Raw genomic sequence first — 25053 nt, 5'->3', positions numbered from 1 at the left:
AAAGTGTAGAAGCACCTTTGAAAAAAATAGATTCAAATCCATTAATAAAATGAGTAGCTTAAAAAGAGGGGCTGCCATGCAATCCTTTCACTAGCCTGTACTTTGTTCACTACCTATCGGCACAGAACTCTACCAGTTTTACGAAACGAACAAATTAAATCAATAAATCTCTCAAATACACATAGAGCTTTGGTCTGTTCACTTGTTTTTGTTTTTGATGAGACAGCTAATTCATCCCAGTTTCTGTCCAAGATGAGGTAGTTGAAACAAGGAAGTCCTTTCTAGCTTTTTCTTTTTACCATCTCAGAAAGGAGGATAAATTGTTCATGCATGGGGTATTCAGTGCCTTGCAATTGGGGCAGCATTCAAAGACTGGAACACAGAATTGTTGTAAGACTGTTGAAGTTTATTATAGCACCACTGAGACATTTTGAAGATGGAATTGTAAAAAAAAATAGAGCCAAAAGCATTTGATTTGTATTTGGTGTACTAGCAAAACAAAAATGATCCCTTTCTGTCAAATCATCTTTTTTTTTCCAGAAATTTTGGAAATAAATAACTGGAATACAGTTGTTCACCTGTATTGGTTGACAAGATTAGAACAAGAGGAACACAGTTGGAGTGTGGATTTGTTTGCTGGGCTTTCAAAGAGAACAAATTCCTTAGTTTACAAAAAGCAAACGGGGCCAATGTCCGCGCCAAATTCTTGATCAGGACCACCAATATCGAAGGGCGCAATATCAATAATGGGCAGTCTCACAGCCTTGCGTGTTCGATATTCAAAGACCGTTTGTCCCCATTCCCCAGTGTGTTTCTGTGGGGAGAAAAAGAGCAAAAGAGAGGAAAGAACCGCATTAATGATGTGAAAAGTCAACAGTATTTCATAAGTTGCTTAGATTTGGAGAAAGTCCCCATGGCATTTCACTAGTTTCCTTGGGACCTGCCACATGAGAAGCTTTGAGTTCTCCTTGTTGAGGAATACAATTTTAAATATAAAATGTCATGAAGTCACTCAGGGTTATTTGAATTTAGAGGGCATGGTTATAGATTCTCCCAGAGATGCATAGGTTACTGTCATGACCAGGAAGGATTTGGTAATTTTGCTTTTTACCTATTTTCATGGGATGCATTTTAGATATGAAGAATAGTTCTCTCTTCATTCATGAATGAGTTGAGGGATAACAGGAAAGGGTAGAACCATTCTGTGTGCTTAAGCTGCCCTGTAAATTAAGTAGTCTTCTAGGGCAGAATTTTAAACACTAAACAAAGAATATTTAAATTGTTCACTTACACTGCAACCATCTTCCAGAACTGTATATGTGAATTTACTATTTCCTTCAGCCTTGAATTCACCATCATTGGAACCCATCAACTTCAGAGCTTTCTTTACATTCCCATTGGCTTGATCCATATAAGCAATGCTGTTCTTGCAATAATATGTTATGTTCTGTGAAGCACGACTGGAAAGAAGTCTGAGGAACGACATCTGGACCTCAAGAATATCTTCAGGAAGCTCAGGATTACCATAGCTAAACTGTGGTAGGAGAAAAAAGAAATTAGCCAAGAGTTTAACATTTAATACTAGTTCTTGAGATTGAATTAGAATCTGTATGAATATATTTATATTTACTAGCAAGTCACTCACAGGGGAAGAAGTGGAAGAAATGTTACCGAGAGTAATAACTCTCTCTCTCTTTCTTTCTCTCTCTCTCCTTCTTTCTCCCTCTCTTCTTTTTCTCCTCCTCCTCCTCCTTCCTCTCTCTGTCTCTGTCTCTCATATCTATTTATGGGAGTTCAGTGATATGATTCATGGGGTGGGCTCAGTCTTGGAGTCAGGCACACTTAAATCATGTCAAAACCATTAAGTGCCAAAAGACTATACTCTAAAAATATGTAGTACAGAGGACATATTGGTAAGAACAGTGGAAGAAATTTCCACACCAAAATAATTCATATAAAAATAATAATTAGCAATTGAATTAGTATTTTATTTTAGTACTATATATGTATAGTCAAAGTAAAAATACATGTCAGAAAATTTTAATCAATGTTTCTATTATAAAAATGAATGATTGAGTTAATGTAATTCTTAAGCTTTCTTTTACCCTGATAAACGTAGATAAATGAAAACTCAGTACTATTTCATCATTTAGAATGCTCATTTTATTAACTTAAGAAGAAACATAGTGTAAAGGATAGTGAGCTAATCTCTCACAACTGACATTCAAGCCTGATCTCTGATATACCAGGCCAGGCTGTGCGGTCCTGGGCAATTATCACCCCAGATGATGTTATAAATTCTATAACTTACAGATCTGCACTGATAGAGGGAGCTTACTCACTAAGGGCCCCCCTATGTTAAGAAGCCACAGGTCCAGACACTACTCCTTACGCCTTACCTATAGGCAGGTATGTGGTACAGTGCCAGGAGTGGAATTCAGAAGACCTGAGTTCATATTCAACCTCAGATGTTCACTAGCTGCATGACCCTGGGAAAATCACTCAACCCATGTTTCCCTCAGTTTTGCACCTTTAAAATGGGGAAAATAATAGCACCTACCTCCCAGGGTTGCTGGATCAAATAAAAAAAATAATTGTAAAGTACGTAGCATAGTGCCTGGTACATACTAAGTATGATATAAATTTTAACTTTTACAATTATTGTTAAAATTGGTAAATAACGTTGCTTTGCACATACTTAATACATATTTGTCAAACTGAAGAAAAAGGAAGTGGAGAGTGGAATTAGTAGGGAATCAGATAAGTTTAGTTTATGTTAATGGGAGGCTAATACAAACATTTCCCTCCTTACCTGGAAACCACCATTCATAGACTCTCCAAACCAAATGTGTTTCTTTTCACCTTTGGAATCTGTCCACCAGTTCTTCCGTGGAATATTCATGGGGCTAGCTTTTATACATGTTTCACCAGTTTCCATATTACAGTACACTTGGATAGCATCCATCTTGCAACCTTGGTTAGGATCAACCCAGTACAGTCCTGAACATACATAACATAGAACAATGGTTCAGTAGTTCCTTTGGACAATTCTTTATTTCATCTAGGCTGAAAGATTTTTTTTCTTTTTAATATAGCAATCCATTCTTAAGGCTGACCACATGAGAAAGCAATATGACCTTCATAGGAGAGTATTTGATTGTATATTCCATATGCTGATATTTAATAGTATAGAATCTGGAAGAAAACTTAGTTTTCTATTAAGTACAAAGCTAGAATAGTGTGTTTCCTGTCAATATAAGTATTATGAGAAGTTGAATGTTCACCTGTCATGGACACAATAGAGTGAATTCCTGCATTAGGCAGGGAGATGGACTCTAGTTCAAGTTCTGAGGTTCCTTTTAACATTAATTGCTATGAGACTATAAGGAAAGTGTCAGATTTACAGAAAGTAATATCCTGATACCTTGACATGGTTTTAATACTATATATATTTCTGTTATCTCATTTTGATGATAAGACCAAGGTGATTAGAACAGGCATTTTTCATAACTATCTTAACTCTTTGGGGATTATGAGTAATTTAATGTTTCCTTTCCATAAAGTAGTTTGGAAAAGTGTTATTTCAAGTCAGTTCAAGTTCATTTTTACTCAATTCCATTAAGTTATACTTCTATAGTATCTGTTTCATTTTTTGATTTCTTAGGGGAAAAGTGACCCACATTATAGAGGGATGAAGCATGCTATTTCTCACATTTGCTAAATTTACCCTCGCAATAAAAACAATTTCCATTCCAACACATACCACTCTTGAGATCAGGATGGCAGAATTTCAGGTCACGGCAATTACGTGCAGGATTTTTTCGTGACCCATCAGGACTAATGATGCTTTCTATCTGTCCATTCATTGATTTGAGTGAGGATAAAATCTCTTCAGTGTTGACTGAGGGCTCATCTCCATAGTATGGGGCAGCTTTTTCTTGTGAAGGTCCAAAGACACCACCAATGGCGGCTCCACCACAACAGGGACCAGGGGCACCAGGTGGGCCAGGAGGACCTGGGTTTCCAGGATGACCAGGAGAGCCCTAAGAAATGAGGAAAGTGTGGACAATGATTACATGTTAATTGTTTTCTTGGAAAAGTTATAAGGAAAGAGTTCATATGATTCCTTGGAGAATATAGCTTTAAAAATGGGGAGGCATGGTAGTGGAAAGGAAAATGGGTTAAAATTCTGGCTCTACTACTTAGATACTACATTGTTACCTTAGGCAAGAAATTTAACCACTCTGAACCTCAGTTTCCTCATATGTAAAAAGGATGAGACTAGATGGCTTCTGAGGTGCCTCCCAGGTCTAAATTCAATGACTCTAGTATGGTAATTAAACACTTTTTTAGCTTAGTTGTTCTAAATAAAATGGTTATCATTAAGAAGATATTTCTGATGACTATATTTCAAATGTAACAATATATCGTGATAAAAAATGGGATGATTTCACCTCATCTTTTTATATTATTTTGTTTCCAAGTTAATAACTAAAAAGACATCAATCAGAAAAAGATTTTAACATTTTAAAAACTTGAATGGAAAAAAGTTGCAAAAAATTAAAGGAAAGAAAATTTTAAACCTATATACCAAGCAAATTCCAGGTCTAGTCAACTTAATGATACTCTCAGATTGCTTATGTATTATTTTTGAAAAAGACCCAAACAATAAAAAATATTTTTAAAAACAATATTTTGTAGACCTGGGGCAGGTAGAATTTTCAGGATACTTAAAACACTTCTTTCTTTGGTTAGTGGAAACCTGAGGAAGAGGACTGTAATACAGATGTGTTTTAGATAATGAACTGTAGACCGAGACACTTGGGATCTGGCCCTAATTCTGTCACTGCTTTTGAAATACAGGAACAACTTCTGTTACAATGGCATGAAGATCAAAAGAGGTGCGGTACAAAAAGAACTCCATAAAGTACAAAGGGAGACACACACATATACATGCATTCATATACACACATATGTACATCTATTTAACATCTATTTATCTATCTACTTATCTATCTATATTACAGCATTCTCATTATTCCAATAATTATAGACTACGTTTACACATTCACAAATTAACAGGAGATAGTATAGTGCTACAGTGGATAGAGCAATAGCTGTGGATTCAGGAAACCTAGATTTCAACTCCTTTTTGTGATGATTGTTTGTTGTGATGAACAAGTCATCAAGTCATTTAACATCTCTGTAAAATGGGCAAAATTATAATTTTAATGGATTAAGTTGCTATAAGAACTAAAACAAGATAAAATGTATAAAACACTTTGCACATCTCAAAATGGCATATTATTGGGCAATATAGATAGCTTAGTTTTTCTTAAAAAAATTAAAGGACCAATAGCTTGATTGTTATTTTGACAAAACAACTGGATAGCTTTTTAAAAAATGTTCAACTATTTGTTTTAGTACTATTGTGGAAAGTCAATATATATTTCTTAAAGTCATGGTGGTGTCTACAATCTCAATCTTATAAGCTATAAAAAACATTTTTCTGATTTAAACCTGTGCTTTTATGAACAGACATTATTTTAGTATCCTAAAAATACAGATTCAACTGCATATTTCTGATAGTTGGCAGACGGGAAAATAATAATTTAAATGCAGATGAAAATAGTTGTCTCCTTACATCTGACCCTCTTTCTCCTCTGTTCCCTCGGGGACCTGGAGGACCAATGGGTCCTGCATGTCCACTTGCTCCATCTTTACCAGGGGGTCCATGGGGTCCAACAGGGCCCTAAACAAGATTCAGAAGAAACAATTATCAAAACTACAGAAATACGTACAATAGATATGAAAATAGAAATAGACAAAATTAACCATTAGAAATTTGCTTTCAAATGGATTTCTATTTAACTCACTGTAATCTCATCAAGTGAGTAACTTTTTTCATTTTCAAATAGCCTTATAAGATTTTCAACATGTAGTCATCGTTCAGTATTACTTACTCGGGGGCCTGCAGGTCCTGGACTGCCAACAGCACCTTGGTGACCAGGTGCACCCTGGAAAGATAGGATAGTTTAAACATTAGTTAAGAAATGCTTAAAAGTTCCAAAAGTCTTCGTTGATCACATGAGATTCAGTAGCACAGTCATGACAACTTAAAGTGATCCATTTGCTTCATCTCTTATTTTTCCTATTTACTCAAGCTAACTTTAAGATAACACCTACTTAGAGAAGCCAAGAATTTAGTGACCTCTTCCTTGAAAAGCGCATACTTTCTTCTTACCCAAAATATTCTTCACTTTTTAAAAGAAAAATGAAAGCCCCAAAAGTGATTTCCTAGTCTAGAGTTTTCTGTACTAATCTTGAAATATGTATATTTTCATATTTGCTAATTAATTTCATGGTCAAGGTCAACAAAGTTAACAAGCATTTATTTTGCATTTATTGCAACTCAGGAACTGGGGATACAAATGTTAAAGATGTCTTTGCATAATCAAGACATATAATTTAAAAGCTACTTTCTTACATAAATCCTGTGAATTTATTTATCTTTAACTGCTTAACTAAATGAGGAGGTTAAACCAATTATATGAAAACAGTACAAAATATTAATTTCTTCTCCTCTAACTCCTGTACTGGAGTCTCATGTACCAAAATGAATTAGTAGTCATACTATTTAAAATAGCTGTAGTTACTTCTCATTGGACATAATGCAACAAAAAGGATGAATTATTCAGGTATTTTTTCCTTTTCTCTGCAATAATAACTTGTTCATGTGATGAGCTGTGATGCTAAATAGAGAATGAATCACATGGTAGTTTTTAAGAAAGATGAATAAATCCAGAGACCTTTAATTCCATAGGAGTAAGGAGTGAAACATATTGTAAAAGTAGAATAAGACCAACCAGTAAGCTTAATATGAGAATTTGTTACAAAAATTAACACCCCACATGACCTGGTTTTAAATAACAAAGAAACCTTAAAAAAAGTTCAAATACTTACTGAGGAGCCTGGTGGGCCAGGAGTCCCAGGGAAGCCACGATGTCCCTTGATGCCGTTACTACCTCGTTCACCAGGTTCACCTTTATCACCCCGTGGACCTTGAGCACCCTATGGAAATACATAGGGAAATAATATTATAGATTTGCATTGGCAATAATTAATAAATTTCTGTATTAAAACGGGCTCTATTATCTGATATTCTACTACCCAGAACATGATCAAAGAACACTTCTGCACAGTGATAGACTAACAATAATTGAAGCTTAAATGATAATTCCGAGGTGCTGTGAGATCCTGAGCTGCCTTCTTAATCATCAAAGAAATTTTAACTGTATTCTGCATCATTTCCAATGTGAATATACATTTATTCATTTTTTCCATTTACCATATTTCCTTTGGAATATTTTAATGGCCATTTGAAAAAATGAACATCAACTATGTGCAAAACACACTTTAGGAGGTAGACTTCTTGAGGGTAGGAAGTTTTCTTCACTTGGGGGTTTATATCTTTGGGATCCAATACGTATCACATCTTTCATAAATGCCTGTGTAATGTCAGTCAATTGAAGGCACTGAACTAGTCATTATTTGTGTTGTTTTTCTAATTCATTTAACATTGGAAATCCTTCTATGAATTGAATGGTAACTTTCATCTAATAATTTTTAATTCCCTGACCATGTCAGCTAATAGAGTTTTCTGTTGGTTCCAGATGCAAACGTATCACTTACGGGAGCACCTCGAGCACCAGCAGGACCCGGAGGACCACCAGGACCAGCAGGACCCTAAATTGAACAGAGAAAATGTTAGTTCATATCATTATTTTTTAAATGCTGAGATGGAAAACTCTTATTTTAGTGCTTTCACATTGCTCAAAGAAACTTCATTTTAAGAATCTCTTAAACACCAGGTAGGAATAGCTTTCTACTTCAGCCTGATAATCAACACTGATAATCAAAATTCCATTTTGAATTGCAGAATAACATCAATATATCCTAGTCAATGAGTCAGGAAGACCTCAAGTTAAGTCCTGCCTTTGACTTATAGTAGCTGCAGGCCATGAGCCTTTCAGTGTGAGAGGCAACTCTCTAACAGTAGAACTCCTGATCGCTATCCCTGGATAGATCTCCCACACCAGGACATCATCTAAACACACAAAATCATAGTTCTAGACCAAAATGAAAAATGCTAATGGAATGACTTTTAACTTTGACATACTTCTCACAAAATTCCAAATATTTATTTGAAATAACCATTTATAACTTAGGTGACAGAGTCAAGAAGATCTGTATTCAAGTCTTTACTCTGACACTAGTGGTGTGACCATGAGAAAGTCACTTAAACTGTTTGAGTCTCAATTTCTTCATCTATAAAATGAGGATAATAATGCCCACAGTAACTATTTCACTTTGGAGTATGCATTAAGCTAGACTTGCAGAAAAAATGACTTCATTAATCCAGCTTTTAATTTACTAGAAACACAATTTTCTATTCCTTGGTATAAGTATTATGTAATTTTGTGTTTTGATAATAATTCTTCATGGGCTTCTGACAGAAATTTCTGACTTGAAGTCATCATTTCTCTACTGCAAAAGTGAGATTTTTATTTTTATTTTATTTTTAAAAAAGATATCCCTTCCTCTATTTGATTAGTGAGGAAATTCCAGAATTTGAGATTCTTCCATCCAGTGATTATCTATCCATCTATCCATCTATCCATCTATCTATCTATCTATCTATCTATCTATCTATCTATCTATCTATCTATCATCTATCTATCTAATACATATACATATATATGAAAAAATAAATTCATACAAACAAAATATAAAATAAAGTTGATCCTATTTGAACTTACAGATTCTCCTCTATCTCCACTTTTTCCAGCTGGACCAACAGGGCCAGGAGGGCCAGGATGTCCAGGAGAGCCAGGAGATCCAGGAGGACCACCTTCACCACGGTCACCCTGTAAAGAAATTCACAAAGTCCAGATTACATGTAATGTAGTCTACATTGAATTAATGCCCCCAACAATCCATCTATCCCTTGAGCAATCAAACGTGTATTTACTGAGCATCTACTATATACCAGACATTCTACTGGGCACTGGGGATGGAAGTACTAAGAATGAAACAATCTCTACTCATAATGAGTATTCATTATAAGGGGGAGGAACACCAAGTACATATGTAAATATGTACACTATAAAGTGAATGAATAAAAATATATACCAAGGAGTTAAATGCAGGTTAGTTTGGGAGCATTTCCAGTTGGGGAAATCAGGATAAGATTCATTTAGAAGATATCTTAAAGGATGAGAGGGGCTGTATGAGGCAGAGGTCAAGAGAGAATACATTTCAGGCTCTGAAATTGCATTCCCTGTGCTCTGTTTGTCTTTATAAGCTAAACACAGGAGTTCATATTTTATTTCAGAAGGAATAGGAAGCTACTGGAATTACTTGAACAGCAGAGTGGCATGGTCAGATTATACTTAATTTAAATCATTTTGTCAAGACCATGTAGGGTGGATTGGAGTAGTGAGAGACTTGGAGGAAAGAGAACATTTGCAATAATCTGGGCACGAGATGATGAGATCCTAAATTAAGGTGATAGCTCCAGGAATGGAGAAAAGAGATTGGGTGCAAGAGATGATATAAAGGTACAAATGGCAAGTTTTGACAATTGATTTGATATGTGGGGTAAAGCAGATGAAGGATTCCAGGATAATAATGGAAGTATAAACCTAGGAAAATAGGAGAGTGGTGCTCTTGACAGAAATGATGAAGTCTGGGAGTCAGGAGGGTTTGAAAGAAAATAGTGAGTTCACTTTTTGACTGCTGACAGTTGAGTTTGAGGGCATAGTAGGGGCCTAGTGAGGATTTTTTAGAATGGGGAAATTTGGACATGTTTGTAGGCAGTAGGGAAGGAATCAGTTAAGGTAGAGAGACACCTGAAGCTTAGAGCGAGAAAAGAGAATGATTAAAGATGATAAGATGGGAAAGGATGGGATCCCGTACAGATATAGAAAGGTTGGTCATAATAAAGGCCATATTTTTTTCAGTGATTGGGGAAAAGGAGTAGTTATCTTTTTGAGGATACCAGAGAACTTTCAAATTGTACCTTGCCACCAGGAGCACCATCACGGCCTGGCTGCCCATCTGATCCAGGATTTCCCTAATAAATGAAGGAAGACCAAGACAATTAAAACTACTTGAACCTATCAACATACTAATAAAGTGGTTACTACAGCCTAAGAGTTGAAATCAGATAAGCAATCATTTTAAGCCCCTTCTCTGTCTTCTGAGAGTTGTAACCCTATGCCCTCCTAGCATTTATTAATATTCTTTGGATGATCCCGTTTTAAATGAATGATTATGACTATAGATCATGAAACCCAAATCAAATTGTAATACAGAAGATTGCTTTCATTAAAAAGAAAGAAGAGAGAGAGGGAGAGAAAGAGAGAAAAGAAAAGAAAAAGAAAGGACAATGTAATCATATGGCTTTATCTAGTTTAATGAAAATCTCAACTGAGGTATATTCATAAAGGTCAGATTGAGTGCTGTTGAAAATCAGGTTTATTGAGGCTAATTTGATTGTACCATGAAAACTCTGCTAAAGGATTGACTTACATCTCTGCCAGGTTCCCCAGGCATCCCACTTAAACCAGGCAGACCTTGAGGACCCGGAGGACCACGTTCTCCATTTTGACCACTGGGTCCTGGTTTGCCATCTTCACCCTATGTGGAGAGAAGTAAACTAATTTTTTATTCTGTCCTTAACCTGGTCAAAAACTGATTCTAAAACTAGGGAAACGATTATGCAGCCTATAGGCCAGATGTGGCATATCCAAAATCCAGGGTACATTCTGCCTGACGTATTTTTGCAAAAGAAAAAAACCCATATATCTAATTTATGACATAAATGAGTTAGGAGCCAAAATGACCCATGTAACCCCGTTGCTCTTGTGCAACTGATAGTCACCAGATTCTGCCATGTAAACAGGTCTGGATCACTTGATAATTGGCATTTTATAAAGATTTATAAGACCCCCACACATATGGATTTCTTAGATACACCTCTTCTTAACCTACTTCTTGACTGGAAGAAAAGCTCTAGGAGTGAGTGAATTTCCTTCTTCCTATATCCTGACATGACAAATTAAATTTGACAAATTGAGAAAATAAGTTTGTGTTAAAAAATGAAGGGATATTCTGAAGCTAAATGTTTTTCTTATTAAAAAATAAACCTACTTTTAAAAAGTGAATGTCAAAAGATGTTCAAGGTGCCAAGAAACAATTAAGCAAGCCATGGATTTCCACTCACTTTGGGTCCTTGTGGGCCAGGTCCTCCCCGACCTCCTGGAACGCCTGGTGGTCCTGCAAGACCTCGTGCCCCAGCAATACCTGTAATACCTGAAGGACCTGGACTTCCCTGTGGAGAAAGAGAGCAAAAATATGTTCTCTAAATGTTACAGTTATTTAATTCACATTTCCTTTATTTAGATAACCTTGGTCCTTAGTTCTAAAGAAAAAAGACCAAGAAGACTCAAGGACCTGGGAAGAAAATGAAGTACCTTAGAGTACTAAAGTTCTAAAACCCAACATACGTTGTGTTTTACAAATAGAGTTTTGTTAATCTGAAAATCTGAAGTCACTTAATTCCTGACTTGCTATGTAAAACTATAACTTCCTCCTGAGTATGTATAAATGAAAAGTTCTAAGTAAAGTAGCAGAGGGATGAAATTTCAAAGGATATAATTGAGGGGCAAATGTGAGTAGCTGAAATTATTATGAAAACATAATGGAGTTGAAAGAGAAGAACATGGAAAGATTAAATTGATTAAGGATTTTAAAAATTTTGGATATGTGATTCTAAGGTCTCATATCGTAAGTGAGGATGGCTCCAGAGGAAAAAAAGAGGCTAATGGCTTTGCACAGCGCCCCCTCACTTAAATGCAGTTCATTTGTAAGTGATGGCACCACCTTCCTGATGTCACTGTCCTCTGAGAACACAGACTCACAGCATCGACAACAACTGCAGCAAGGTAACAATAATAACTGAGCAATGAAATTTAATTACTAACTGGTGTTCCCGGTGGGCCGGTGGCTCCCTTTTCTCCTGGTGGTCCAGCATCGCCTTTTGGACCGGGACTTCCTGGGTTACCAGGAGCACCAGTATTACCAGCTGGTCCAGGGGGTCCGTCCTTGCCTGGAGCACCATTGCTGCCAGGAGGACCTGGGTTACCCTTTGGAGAAAAGTTAAAAATAGAGTATTATAACTGAGCATTACCCAACAAGGAACTGATCCCTACTTTATCAACATGATTATCAACATGATAATTATCCATTATCAACATGATGAAGTAAAAGTTTTTTTTTTAAGTAGACCATGGTAGTACAAAAAGCAAAAAAATATATTCTTGTGCTTCCTTTTTTGTGAGGAAGCTGTGTATAGGTTACTAGATCAGGACTGGCGTTGCTTCTACAAAAATTAAGTGTCATGAAAACATCCAAATGTAGCTTACATTATTTCCAGGAGGACCAGGAAGACCACGAGCACCAGGAAAACCAGCAGTGCCCTGTGGAATTATAAACATTTTGATTATTCTTGAAATACTGGTGCTAGTAAACAAAAACAAAAGAAAACAAACAAAGGAAAAACAACAATGGAATCTTTCAAAATATTTTTAGGTAACTCTTAGTCCCTTAAAAATATAATTAATTCTATGGAACCTTTTTTGTCATTTCACAATGTATATGCTAACCCTGGTTGGGGAGATAATTTTTAATTCTTCACCTGTATCTTTCCAGGTTTCTCTATGAGAATAATGGGATGATTTTGTGCAAGGGTAGGATTCATAAAGTAGTTATTTTAAGTACTTGTAATACAGTTTATTTTTCTCCATAAAATCTTGTGGAGCAAGTAGGGATCAGTTTCTATTACTCCTATCTTAAAGACAGAAAAATTGAGAAATCAAGTGTTTTGCCATCATGTGAATGGCCAAAGCAGAGGAAGAACCCTGGTTTTTCTAACTCTTCTACTCTTTTTACTCAAGGTTACAAGACAACCATGGCCAACTAAAGATGCCATGCAGCCCTATTTAGCCTTTGCATTTGCTTCTGCTAATCAAGACTAATCAATGACTTGTAGTAGAAGTTACATAGGACAGAGATAGAATAAAGAGAAAAATACTTACAGGACCACCAGGACTGCCACGATCACCTTTGACTCCCTGGGGACCTGGTGGACCCTACAAAGAATGAAAACCATCATTAAGCCTTGCCTTCAAGTAGAGTATGAAAAACGTGGTATTTGAGAAATATTAAAAAATGCTATTTCATGGTAAAAATTCTAAATATCTATTGCACTCTTGGCTTTAGAAGACTGTTGAAAGGAAGAAGGGATATATACTTACAGCTGGGCCAGGGCCTCCTTGGGGTCCTGCCAGACCTGGAGGACCTCCTTCACCTTTTTCTCCTGGAGCACCTCTCTCTCCTTTAGCACCAGGTTCACCATTTTGTCCCTACACCCCAAAACAGCAAACCATAAATTCACATGTCAAAATATGGATTAAATTATCCTAATTCCCCAAAAAACACATACTCAATGAAGTAGGAAGGGAAATCTTCCTGGACTTTGTCAGGATAAAAAACAAAGAAAGAAAACCCCACCTTTCCATGACAGGAGACAACAAAGTAAAAACAAACTAGGCTGCTAATTTTATAGGATAAAATAATCGCTCCATAGAATAGTGAGAATGAAAACAAGAGTTGCATGCTTTTGTTTTACATATTAAAGCCCATATACACTATAGTGTCATGTCTTTGGAAGGTTTCATCTATATTTTCTGAGGCTATTCTCACAATTACTTTGTGAGGCAGGTGGAGCAATTGTTATTATCCCCATTTTACAGATGAAGTTATTGAACTACAAAACAATTCAGTACGATAAAATAAGCTAGCTATTGGCAATCAATGTTAAAATTATTGAAGGTTAGAGTTGTAAGTGCCTTAGACACCATTCAGTCTAACTCCTTCATTTTACAGATGAGGCAACACAGAAGATTTAAATAACTTTCAACTTCCTACAGCTAGTAAATCCCCTAACTATTAATTCAGAACCAATATTTCTCAGAATAAAAGCTGTTAGGTCTATGGAAGAGAGTGAGCTATATACATTCACACTTACAGGAGCACCAGGGAAGCCAGCAGGCCCGGGGGGTCCATGTTCACCTCTTTCACCCTATGATATAAAATATAATTACTTGACACAACAAAAATGTTTCATTCATAGAAGGCCAAATTTTAATGATAAGATAAGATCTTTTATTTCTTCAGACAGAAATTGTGGTATAGAATATGCAATAACTTTAATAGGAAAAATTCTGTCTTTGACCCTCACTTATGACTTTCCTCAACTTGATAAACATTTTGGACAGAATTAACTTCCTTATTTCTTGTTCTTATTTATCATCACATTTCATGAATTAATACTAATTCTGATGTTTGGTATTTATGTCTTTTTATTGAAACAACTTCCAGTAAATTGTGATTTAAAATATAATTGAATATTTTATAACTGGACTCATTGAGATTACTGATTATAGGGTCAAATAATTGAGAAGCAGAAGGACCTTGGAGAAATCACCTAGTTTTTGTAAACAAAGAAGCAGACTATGCTAACTGGGTTTGAAGAAATCCTCATCCGGAGATTTATGTTGCTATTTGAAAACATATAGCAAATGATAATGCCTCCATCTTTTTTCATCTAATTTGTTTGCTTCCTAAAACTGCATTTAAGACCATTTCCTTATCTAGAGGAAAATATTTAGCTAGTCATGATAGGGGGGAGATTTCTGAAAGCCTATTATAAGGATTTTGGACATAATGATCTCATATTTCTCTTGCATTCTTAGAAATTTGTATTTCTCAAGCATTTTGATAAAAAGAAGTCTGGCTGTATATAGTCCAAGGAAAAATGAGACTCTTCTCCAAAAGTGAGTTTCTAGGTAGAATTACTATCCTTGCAGATAAAAATCTATTTCTTATCTCATTTTGTCCCATTTCCAAGCACTTCAGAGGACACATAGTTACTATAGCACAGAATTAGAGGACCATTACTGTGTCTGAAAAAAATTCCAAGTGAATTCTTCTGGGAAACGAGAAATGTTCAGTTATTCCACTCTATAGAAACAGAGAATTGGAATTGGGTTGAATGTTTCTTTGTCTGTTGGCCACTCCTCTTTTGCTGCTATTTTCTTTTCTGATTTCCTTTTGACCTAAGCTTCTGAACTATAAACACTTGTAAAAACAGAAAGATTATATTAATAAATACTTAGTAGAACTTACAGGGCCACCACGAGGACCAGGAAGACCTGAAGCCCCAGCTGGACCGCTTTCACCCTAAAAACAAAAAAGAAACCATAGTTATCAGTGACTTCAAGGTAAAATTTTAGAATTTGCTTTTCTGTTTCTAAACTATTTGTTACCTTATCTCCAGGCTGACCAGCTGGACCAGGTGGTCCAATGGGACCTGCTGGACCCTAAAGAAAAGAGGAGAAATGTTTTTATGTTGAATTTAATTAAAAAGAGGCAAAAAAGTTCTATGAGGGCAAGGGCAATGACTAGTATAAATTTTATGCTTATTTGGTCATGGCACAGGGCTCACTCTTTGCCTATTCAACATAATTGAACAAATGAGGAGCATGATGATTTCACTGTAAATTGTAATTTACATTGTAATTGTAAATATAGAAAATATTACATGCTGTCATTATCGTATTGTAAAATGTGTTCTGTGTAAAGGCTCATTTTTTTCCTTTTTTTTGAAAGAATTGTAAAGAAAAACATAGTACAGCTGATCATGGCTTATTTTGCATAGTCAAAAACAATACATCATTTGTTATAAATTTCCAGAGTAGATGCATTATAAATTTTTGAATTTGAAAATTTCTAAAATTTGAGCCTTTAAATTTGAAAGACATTATTTCAGTCTGTCAGAAACATTCACAAATCATTCTCAAGTTTTTGCATATTAAACAACTCCTATATTATAGTTTAATTACCAGGGTTACTACCAAAAATTTCTGCAAAAGCTGAATAGACTATTAGGAAATAATTAAGTTCAAAATATTAAAGATGAAGTTTTCCATACAATATCAGGATTTTAACTGTAATTTTCTTTAAATGAGCAAGATTTTACATTTTAATTAAATTCAATTTTAATATGCTCTAAAAGAAATCATTGTGTTTACATTTTAACTTGACCATTCTTGGGTCACGTCCTGTACATGAAAGAATACATAGGGTGTGTGTGTTCATCTTTCACTGCTGAAGAAGATCATGCTGTCAGGGAAATGATGACATGACTTGCACTTGACTTTTATTTTTGAGTGACAGAGGGTTGACATAGGGGGATCCAACATAGCCTATATATCAAGATAGTAATTAATCTGATTTTCTTAACCGTTATTTAGATTTATAAATATGAAGTGAGGGGGTATCCCCTGATTAAATTTCTTAATATTTAAACATTATGATATTTGGGATAAAAGTGAAAATAATCATGTGTGTAATTCAATAGTCCATATTGATAAAATCTGTTTCACTTCCATTGTACTTGGATTGAATATTTAATACTCACTCTTGAACCGTCTTTTCCGGGGGGTCCATCACCACCTTTACCACCTGGTTCACCCTGTCAAACATAAGCCCCAGAGAATTATTATGTATAAATGCGAAATGATAACAATCTAAATGTAAAAGTAAATCGATACATTTTAACATTTCTTAATTTGTTGGCTACTTTCTTTTTGTTCTCATTTTTTTCCTGATTTTCCAAGATGTTTTCAGGTACTGTAATTGGTTAAACATGCAAGTATAATTCAAATTTAACAAGGTGCACACACATACACACATAGTTGCACATATGGAAAGTCCTTTCAATCAATAAATAAAAGAAAAGAAGTGGATACCTTCTCACCCTTGGTACCTGGAAGTCCAACACCTCCTCTTTCTCCAGGCATTCCCTGTAGACCAGGTGGACCTGAGTTGCCAGGAGGACCAGGTGGACCAGCTGGACCCTAATGATAGAATCACAAATCAATTAAATAGTGTGCAATGCATTTGTTGAAATATTGCTGGAGACTAGGAAAGTTGGATTCTTACTTTTCCACCTTCAGGACCAGGGGGACCAGTTCCACCTCTTGCTCCTGGGGTTCCTGGGGTTCCTGGAGCACCACGTTCACCAGGTGGACCAGCATCACCCTATAATATGATGATTTGTGTCATTTTTAAGCTAAAACTTATTTAATAATAATAAGAATAAACATCTAGAAGACTTAAAAAGGTAACACTTAAGCTGTATTTTTTTAAAAGAAATTCCTTTCTTTAAAGAAACATTGCATTAAAATAGTAAATCTTCTATCTTTTACAATCTTAATGATCAAGACCAGTTCTATTCACTCTACAGATAATTTGGCCAACTGTACAGAAACTGGGCACATTAGAAAGCCCAAAAATTTAAAATAAGGAATGGAACTCAACCAGATGATTCCATGGTATGGGGTCTAACATATGTTTAATAGTACTTTTTTGTGGGGAAGAGAGGAACCTGGAAATTTATTTTCCTGCTAAGCGAATTTAACATAGCAAGACTATTTTTTATGTTCCTACAAAGAATGAACATTAAGGAAATCATTTGTTATGTTGTTACTACTGCTTTCTGGATAATTAGAAAATTTCTATTCATGTTCCTGAAAACAAATTTTCACTGCTCAATTCAATTTAAGTTATCTTTAATAAGTTCCCATATTTACCTTGCCTCCTGGGGTTCCAGGTGCACCAGCTTCCCCTTTTGGACCCTAGTTAAAAAGAAAACAGCATTCATTTCTCTCTTTAAGAACAGATTGGCCAATGTAACACATTAATAATGTAAATATTGAAGGATTTAAGAAACATTTGCCTTATAGATTATGTGACATCAGCCTTTGGATTTGTCTAAGTATGACTTCTGATCCATGGGATATCAGAACTCATGTTTTAGTGAGCTGTGTTATAAAGATCTTCTACTGTATAAAAGTACTTAAAATATATACTGTAATAGTGATGAGTAGGAATGTTACATTTTGCTAAAAGCTGACTGCAGGAATTTATTTTTTCATTTCCCTATATCCTTTCTTCAGTCAAATTCTTGATTACTACATATAGAAATGGTTTCCATTTAATTTAATCCATTGGTTTTTCATCTTTTGTTACAACAAAAACATCGAAATAAAATTTAAAACCTCCAATTTATGGCATGAAAAAGCATGTACAACTGAAGAACTAATGAAACAATTTTATTTTGCTCATTGCTTTCAGACTTACAGCGTCACCAGGCTTTCCATTTTCTCCAGGAGGACCATTAGTCCCAGGCAAGCCCTAAAAAGAATGATAGTTGTGATAATTCTTTACGTTTATATTTTTATTCTACAAACTACTTCTCAGATATGAAAATTTACTGATATGAACTCAACAAAATAATGACAATTATTTTTATTTTAGGAAAAAAAGAATTTGTGCTGGAGATATTCTCAAACAGAAATTAAGATATTTCTTGATCTAGCAAATTTAGTCAGTCATTTTGCTTCTTCAGAAATGATTACAGCATTGGACAGATGCATGATTGCTATTGTTTATATGTTTTATAGAAAATATAATTTCTCATATTATATTTATGTATATTACATACATGTTAATATGAATATTTTCTCTAATATTATTACTCACCATTATTTCATTATATATAATCATGGTAAAACCACTAATAGTATAGTCTATTTCTAACAAACTCAAGTAAAAGCAGCATAAAGGAAATTTGTGTATAGTCTCCTAGACAGTCTCTTAAAAACAGATATTCAGGGACAAATGAGTAAAAGGCACATACTTGGAAGCCCTGTGGTCCAGTTGCTCCAGGTTCTCCTCTTTCACCAGGTGGGCCCTGTGAAGAAAAATTTAGTTCCTCTATGACTCAAAATGAATTGTTTCATCTTTAGTTTACTTTGGCTATATAACATCAGGGTAAGCTTTCCTTTAAAGAAAATATATTCAAGCTGTAAAAATTATTTCACAGTTCAACTTTGATAATAAAAGAACAATGAACCAACTACATGATTTTCAACTCTGCAACCTCAGAGATGTTAAATGACTCAGATCATGCAGCTAGTACATGACAGAGTGGAGATTAACTAAATAATTGTTAATACTTCCTCTATGACTACTGCTTATTGGACTTTCAGGGTTGTAAGGAGTTTTACAGATGGCTCAGTACACTCCCTCAATGGGGCTAATAAAAACACAATGACTTTTCCCCATCAATATCACAACCTAAATATTATCATTATTCTCTTTCAATTAAATGGCAATAGCAACTAATTAGTGACCACCAAAGGGGGGGCCATAGCATGTCCTATTAAGCATGCTTATCTATATGGAGAGGCAGCATGGAACAGTGGATAGAAGCATGGCCTTAGAGTAATGAAGGCCTGGATTCAAGGGCTGCCTCCAGTGCATACTAGGTACATGATCAGAGTTGATCACTTACCTTGAGCGGTCTTAGCAATTGACTAAGCTTATATGCATCAATGGAAGATTTTAGATAAAGAATTTCTCCCTTTAATTAAAGCATAGGCCAAAATTATCTGTTTTTGTCTCTCTGGACATATATTTAATATGTATGTAATAGATATAAAGGTATATGCATTTTATGGAATGTAAGAACATATATCAGTTATTTGTTCAATTTCATTAATGAAACTGATATTATATTAATGAAGTTTATTCAGTATACCAGTTCCAAAACTGTTTTACTTAACTGTAGTTGCAAAGTGTTAATTCATATGATTCCTAGATTTTGTAAAGTATTAGAGTTTATATGATTCCTAGATTTTCTTATCACAAGATAATAATGATGAAGGGTTTGGAGTTCCATCTAGCAAATTCTCCTTCCTCTTTTTAAATACATAAATAAACTTACAGCAGATCCTGGAGGACCTGGAGGTCCAGCTTCACCATTCTTTCCAGCAATACCCTATGAAATAAAAGAGATGATTGGAGTGGCAGATCTTAGTAGAACTGGTTAGAGGGCAAAAAATTATATGATTACATAAATATAATTAAATATGATAAATACAACATACTTGGGGACCGGGACCTCCAGGGTTACCTCGTTCTCCATTCTTTCCGGGTGGACCCTAAAAAAGAAGAAAAGGTCAGGTTATTTTTTTTTATTTTTATTTTTTTACTAATTAACTACTTGCAATCCCACAAGAAAAGTGCCAGTCATATAACTGACTCACATCATTGCCTTTAGGACCAGGGAAACCCATGACTCCAGGTTGACCTCGGGGACCAGATGGGCCTGGGGGACCAGCTCGACCAGATTCTCCTTGACTGCCCTAATGAGAGAAATAGAAAGGTGAACATCTGGAGAACAAAATAAAAATAGGTGATGTGATAATAGAGTAATTAGATTCTTAATTGTAATACAATTAATACTAAATTGTATTTCTTTTATTAATTACTAATTTGATTAATTAAATTTATTAATGAGTGATTATTTCAATATCAATGGTTACTATTCTAAACTAATTATGAGTTAGCACAAATAAATAAATGTACACTTTGGCTACTCTAACATATGTATGTATTATATATATATATATTCACATGTAGACATAACACATTTCAGGCACTAAGTATATAGAATGAGATATATGAAATATACATACGGGTGGGCCTGGTTTGCCATCAGAACCTGGGCCTCCTGGACTTCCTGGTAAACCCTGAATTTGATGAGATCAATAAATTACATGATTGTCAAAAATCAGTTTCTAAAGTACAGTATTCAAGCATACATGGTCATATGTTAACTGTGAGAAGTATTTATAGTTAATTCAATAACTTTACACATATTTTCATGTCCATACAGTATATTGATAACAGTCAGAGCTATATACAATTGTGTTGATCACAGTTTCCCAGTAAGATTTATTAGAAGAAACCTTAGATGTCATCTAGTTCAACCCCAAAAAGAATTTAGCAGAGTCTAGACAGGGTTTCATTTAAATTCTCCCAGAGAGATAGAGAGTGATCCTGTTTTAAAAATCTCAGGGAAAATTACTTAATTCTTCTTTATTCACATGTAAGCCTGGAGATTAGACTCACTGCAAGTATTTAGTTTTTCTTTTCTTCTTTCAATAATAGAAAAACTAAGGTTGCTGCACAGTCAAAAATGGAGATAGAAGTTAGATAAGGAACAATGAGCCTCTTAGCTTACCTCCAGCTGTCAGAATAAGACAACACCTGGAGAAACTATTGCCCCTCTGTAGGCTATCAAATATATCACAGTTTCTTAAAGAAGAGATCTTGAAATTTCATTGTGATTGCAATAGCAAATCTGCTGAAAAATCTTTCACTGATCCGCTGCATCTCAAAGAACTGGGATAAGTATCACCACTAAATCATGACAATCACAGTATAGTGTTGTAGTGCTTTGAACTTTCCAAAGAACTTTTAAAAAATTGAACATTTCCAAAAGGGAAATGTTAAAAAAAACTTGGAAAGACCTATATAAATTGATTCACAGTGAAGGAAATGACAACCAGTAGAATAATTTATACAATAATAATGCTGTAAGACAAGAAAATCTGAATGATTTAAGATCTCTGGGAAATTCAATAACCAATTATGATTCAAAACAACTGATGGGTAACTATGCTGTCCATCTTCTGAGGGAGAAGTGATGGATTCAAGATGTAGAATAAGACATACAGTTTTGGAGATTGGCAACGTGGGAACCTGTTTTTCTTAACTAAGTGTCATTGTTAGAATCACTTTTTCTTTCTTTTTTCTTTTAAATTGAGGGAGTAAGAAAGAAGATAAATGCTTGTTAATTGAAAAAATAAAGTATAATGAAAAATTCTATCCTCTTATATCACCATTCTAATAAACCTTATTAATTAGTCCAATATGAGAAATAAGACAGTATTTAAATGCCCTTCCTAAGGTCATATAGCTAGTTTCATGTTTGATTCATGAACAGAAGTCCTAGGTATAGATTCTTGCCTTGAATCTTGTAACAGAGAAATGAATGATGAGAGTGCCTGAGTGTTTGAAGGGAGCATAGAGACATACTTTAGTGATACCCACAGTAGCTGACTGTACCTCCAGAATTCAGAGCTTGTGTCAATCTGGCAGCAACAAGCTTGACAAATTTTCATTTAAAAACATAGCTTTAAAATTTCGAAGTGTCTTGAACTTTTAGAAAGGACTAGTTTGGTCGAACATTTCAGTTTTCTACAAATGTCTTTGTTAAGTCCATATTCAAATAAAACTTTTCACCCTACCCGTTGTCCTGGATTTCCGGGATTCCCATCACGTCCGGGTTCACCAGCGGGTCCTCTAGGGCCTGGAGCACCAGGACCACCACGCTCACCAGCAGGGCCCTTATTGGTTAAATAGTATGAGATTAAGATGAATAAACAAAATGGTAATCAATATTGACTCCCAAATCATCACTATTTGAAATATGCTGATGGTGAACCTCATTTTGCCTGTAAGTCTTAGATAAGTTCATGAAGTTGCTGTACAGAAATTTACTGCAAAATGTATTTATTAATTGCATTGCAAAATTGGCAATACTATCTTACAGAAACAATACACATTTACTAGACTAGAAGTCTTTATGTTTTTAAAAGACATAAAGTCCTGCTTTATGATTATAAACACCAAGGCAACTAAATCTCTATTGAACAAGAAGATTCCCAAACTTAGCCAATGACCTACTCATGAAAAGCAAAACTTAATGCATGAATACAGTTCGATTTGAACACTCTCTGTTGATGGTTATTGTAATGGGATTACCCCTGTTTTTCTAAGAAAAATGATGATCTCATAAAATATTTTATCTCTTTCTGAGGGCAGACAATGAGATTTTTTCACTTTTTTAAATCTCTTGTGTCTATAGGTAGATGTGAATAATAGGTACTAAATAAGTACTGAAGGTCAAGGATTTCAGAGATGCTGAGGAGGTAGAATTAATGCAACTTGACAATCTATTGGATTGGGAAGAGGTAGAGTTAAGAATTGAGGATGATTTTGAGGTTGGGAAGTAGAGACTCTAGAAGGATGGTAGTGCCCATAAGCCTTCAGTAGAAGGCTTTTGTTTCTATCATGATTGACCTCATCAATTATGAAAGGTGGAAGGTAGAAGAATTATTGAAGGAAATTAGAAATATCATTGGGAGTAATCTTGTACTTGGTTGTGATCACTATTAAATCAGTAGAATAGAATTATGGAAAATCCGAGTTCTTTTTCTTTTCTTTTGACTTTTCCTATTTTGTCAGTCTCATTTTTTTCACCTTAGGTTGGTTCTCTAGCAATGGATCAATACACAGTCATTTTCCTGAAACTTCCTAGGTAGAGACCTTCCTGATTTTCTGAGGTAGGCTATAGATCATGGTTTCTTAAAAGAGGTTTAAGGACTTTTTTTTAAAAAGAATAGTTTGACAACTTTATTTCAATATAATTGGTTTCCTTTTTAGTACTGTGTATTTATGTATGTAGAAAAGTTATTCTTGGAAATATCATAGACTAACAAAGGAGTCCTTGAAAGACAAACACACACACACACACACTCTTTACCTTTTCACCTGGAGTACCAGGGCTTCCTGCAGCACCTCGGAATCCAGGGGCTCCCTGAAAAGTAGTAAAGTGAAATATTTCATATGAAAGGGAAAGTTATCAAAAATTTTGGAAGTGGAAAGGCAACCAAAAATCTAAGACATATATAAATGTTTGGCATTTTGGTTTCTGTACTTATGTCCAAATGATAACCTTCTAGAAAGGCTGTAGTCCTGAGAATTCTCTACTCAGGTAGAATAGGAGTTGAAGGCATATATTATTTTCTAACCAGAGCAGGGTATTCTAGAAGCATCATTGAAAGTAAAGGGTGACTAAGAAAAACTGAGAATGATGTTTCATTTGGCTATAGGCTCCAATATTAAATTTCCATACTGAGTTTATTAAAATACCATTTTGGTCCCTAAGTTTGGTCTCAAACAAATTACCTCCTTTTCATCAGAGACTCAAAATGTTTGGTTGACTATTTTTACAGTACACTGTCACATGAAAAATCTCTCATTCCATTTATATACAGATCCATCTTTACCTACTTTAATCTATACCTGCCTGTATAGGGGCAGAGAAATCATTTAACCTATGCCATATGTGTATAATCAGCCCTGCTTATTATCTTGTGTTGTCACACCTGGGTTGTCCTTCAAAGCCATATTTAAGGTTGGGCACTCAGCATAGGAAAATAAATAGTTCACTGATGAGCTAACAATCAATAATTTCATAATAGTGAATATAATCATTTAATGACTATGTGCTGGAACCTACCCTCTCTCCTGGAGATCCTGGGACTCCATTTGCACCTGGTTCTCCTGGGTTACCATTTTTGCCATCTTCACCTTTAGCCCCTGGTTGACCTGGAATACCAGCTTCACCCTAAAATAGATCCAGGAATAAGAGCAATTGACCGGACTTCATTGCATTATTCAGTTCTTAAAACATATGACCTCTTTTTAAAAAATTCATATTCACTAAGGAAAATACTTACACGTTCACCTCTTGCACCCGGCTCTCCCTTGGCACCATTTTTACCAGGTTCACCCTACAGCAAGAAAAAACAAACAAAAACTTATTAAAGGCCTAGAGAATTAATAAAAGTAGTGATTTGATTTGAAGATTTGTTTGAATAATTCTTTGTTTAGTGATTTCTTCCTCCTTGACTAGGAAATCTCAAATAAGGACAGAGCATTAGATCCATTACTTAGACTAAAGAAACAACACAGAACAGATACTTTCCTAATATACAATCATCTTCTTGAATATTTCGTATTTAAAAGACAATATCATCACCACCCTCATAATAATCACCGTATCCTCATGATTGATTAGAACCATCTGTCCCTGGTACATGGGAATAGAGGGGTGGTGCACAGAATGATGTGCTCTTACACAGGTAAACTTGAATTCTCTTCTGA

The 25053-nt window shown here is 35.0% G+C and overlaps 1 protein-coding gene across 1 annotated transcript in view; it reads right to left on the bottom strand.

The window, feature by feature from the left end:
- Positions 1 to 385: 385 nt before the first annotated feature.
- COL3A1 (collagen type III alpha 1 chain) overlaps positions 386 to 25053 on the bottom strand; it is a 63272-nt gene continuing 38604 nt past the window's right edge. The window contains exons 19-51 of the mRNA XM_072612630.1: positions 24627 to 24680; positions 24407 to 24514; positions 23648 to 23701; positions 22350 to 22448; positions 20733 to 20786; positions 20301 to 20399; positions 20142 to 20195; positions 19979 to 20032; positions 18890 to 18943; positions 18331 to 18384; positions 17781 to 17825; positions 17131 to 17229; positions 16938 to 17045; positions 16607 to 16660; positions 15453 to 15506; positions 15313 to 15366; positions 14153 to 14206; positions 13380 to 13487; positions 13161 to 13214; positions 12489 to 12542; positions 12048 to 12209; positions 11288 to 11395; positions 10594 to 10701; positions 10082 to 10135; positions 8820 to 8927; positions 7693 to 7746; positions 6964 to 7071; positions 5964 to 6017; positions 5645 to 5752; positions 3764 to 4043; positions 2813 to 3000; positions 1292 to 1534; positions 386 to 814 (exon numbers count right to left, since the gene is read on the bottom strand). Coding sequence (XP_072468731.1) covers positions 668 to 814; positions 1292 to 1534; positions 2813 to 3000; positions 3764 to 4043; positions 5645 to 5752; positions 5964 to 6017; positions 6964 to 7071; positions 7693 to 7746; positions 8820 to 8927; positions 10082 to 10135; positions 10594 to 10701; positions 11288 to 11395; positions 12048 to 12209; positions 12489 to 12542; positions 13161 to 13214; positions 13380 to 13487; positions 14153 to 14206; positions 15313 to 15366; positions 15453 to 15506; positions 16607 to 16660; positions 16938 to 17045; positions 17131 to 17229; positions 17781 to 17825; positions 18331 to 18384; positions 18890 to 18943; positions 19979 to 20032; positions 20142 to 20195; positions 20301 to 20399; positions 20733 to 20786; positions 22350 to 22448; positions 23648 to 23701; positions 24407 to 24514; positions 24627 to 24680 — 3090 coding nt within the window. The 3' untranslated portion in view covers positions 386 to 667. The remainder of the gene's footprint in view (positions 815 to 1291; positions 1535 to 2812; positions 3001 to 3763; positions 4044 to 5644; positions 5753 to 5963; positions 6018 to 6963; positions 7072 to 7692; positions 7747 to 8819; positions 8928 to 10081; positions 10136 to 10593; positions 10702 to 11287; positions 11396 to 12047; positions 12210 to 12488; positions 12543 to 13160; positions 13215 to 13379; positions 13488 to 14152; positions 14207 to 15312; positions 15367 to 15452; positions 15507 to 16606; positions 16661 to 16937; positions 17046 to 17130; positions 17230 to 17780; positions 17826 to 18330; positions 18385 to 18889; positions 18944 to 19978; positions 20033 to 20141; positions 20196 to 20300; positions 20400 to 20732; positions 20787 to 22349; positions 22449 to 23647; positions 23702 to 24406; positions 24515 to 24626; positions 24681 to 25053) is intronic.

The sequence above is a fragment of the Notamacropus eugenii genome, chromosome 5 (genome assembly GCF_028372415.1).
Source record: "Notamacropus eugenii isolate mMacEug1 chromosome 5, mMacEug1.pri_v2, whole genome shotgun sequence".
Taxonomy (NCBI): Eukaryota; Metazoa; Chordata; class Mammalia; order Diprotodontia; family Macropodidae; genus Notamacropus; species Notamacropus eugenii.
This window is presented reverse-complemented; position numbering and strand designations above follow the sequence as displayed.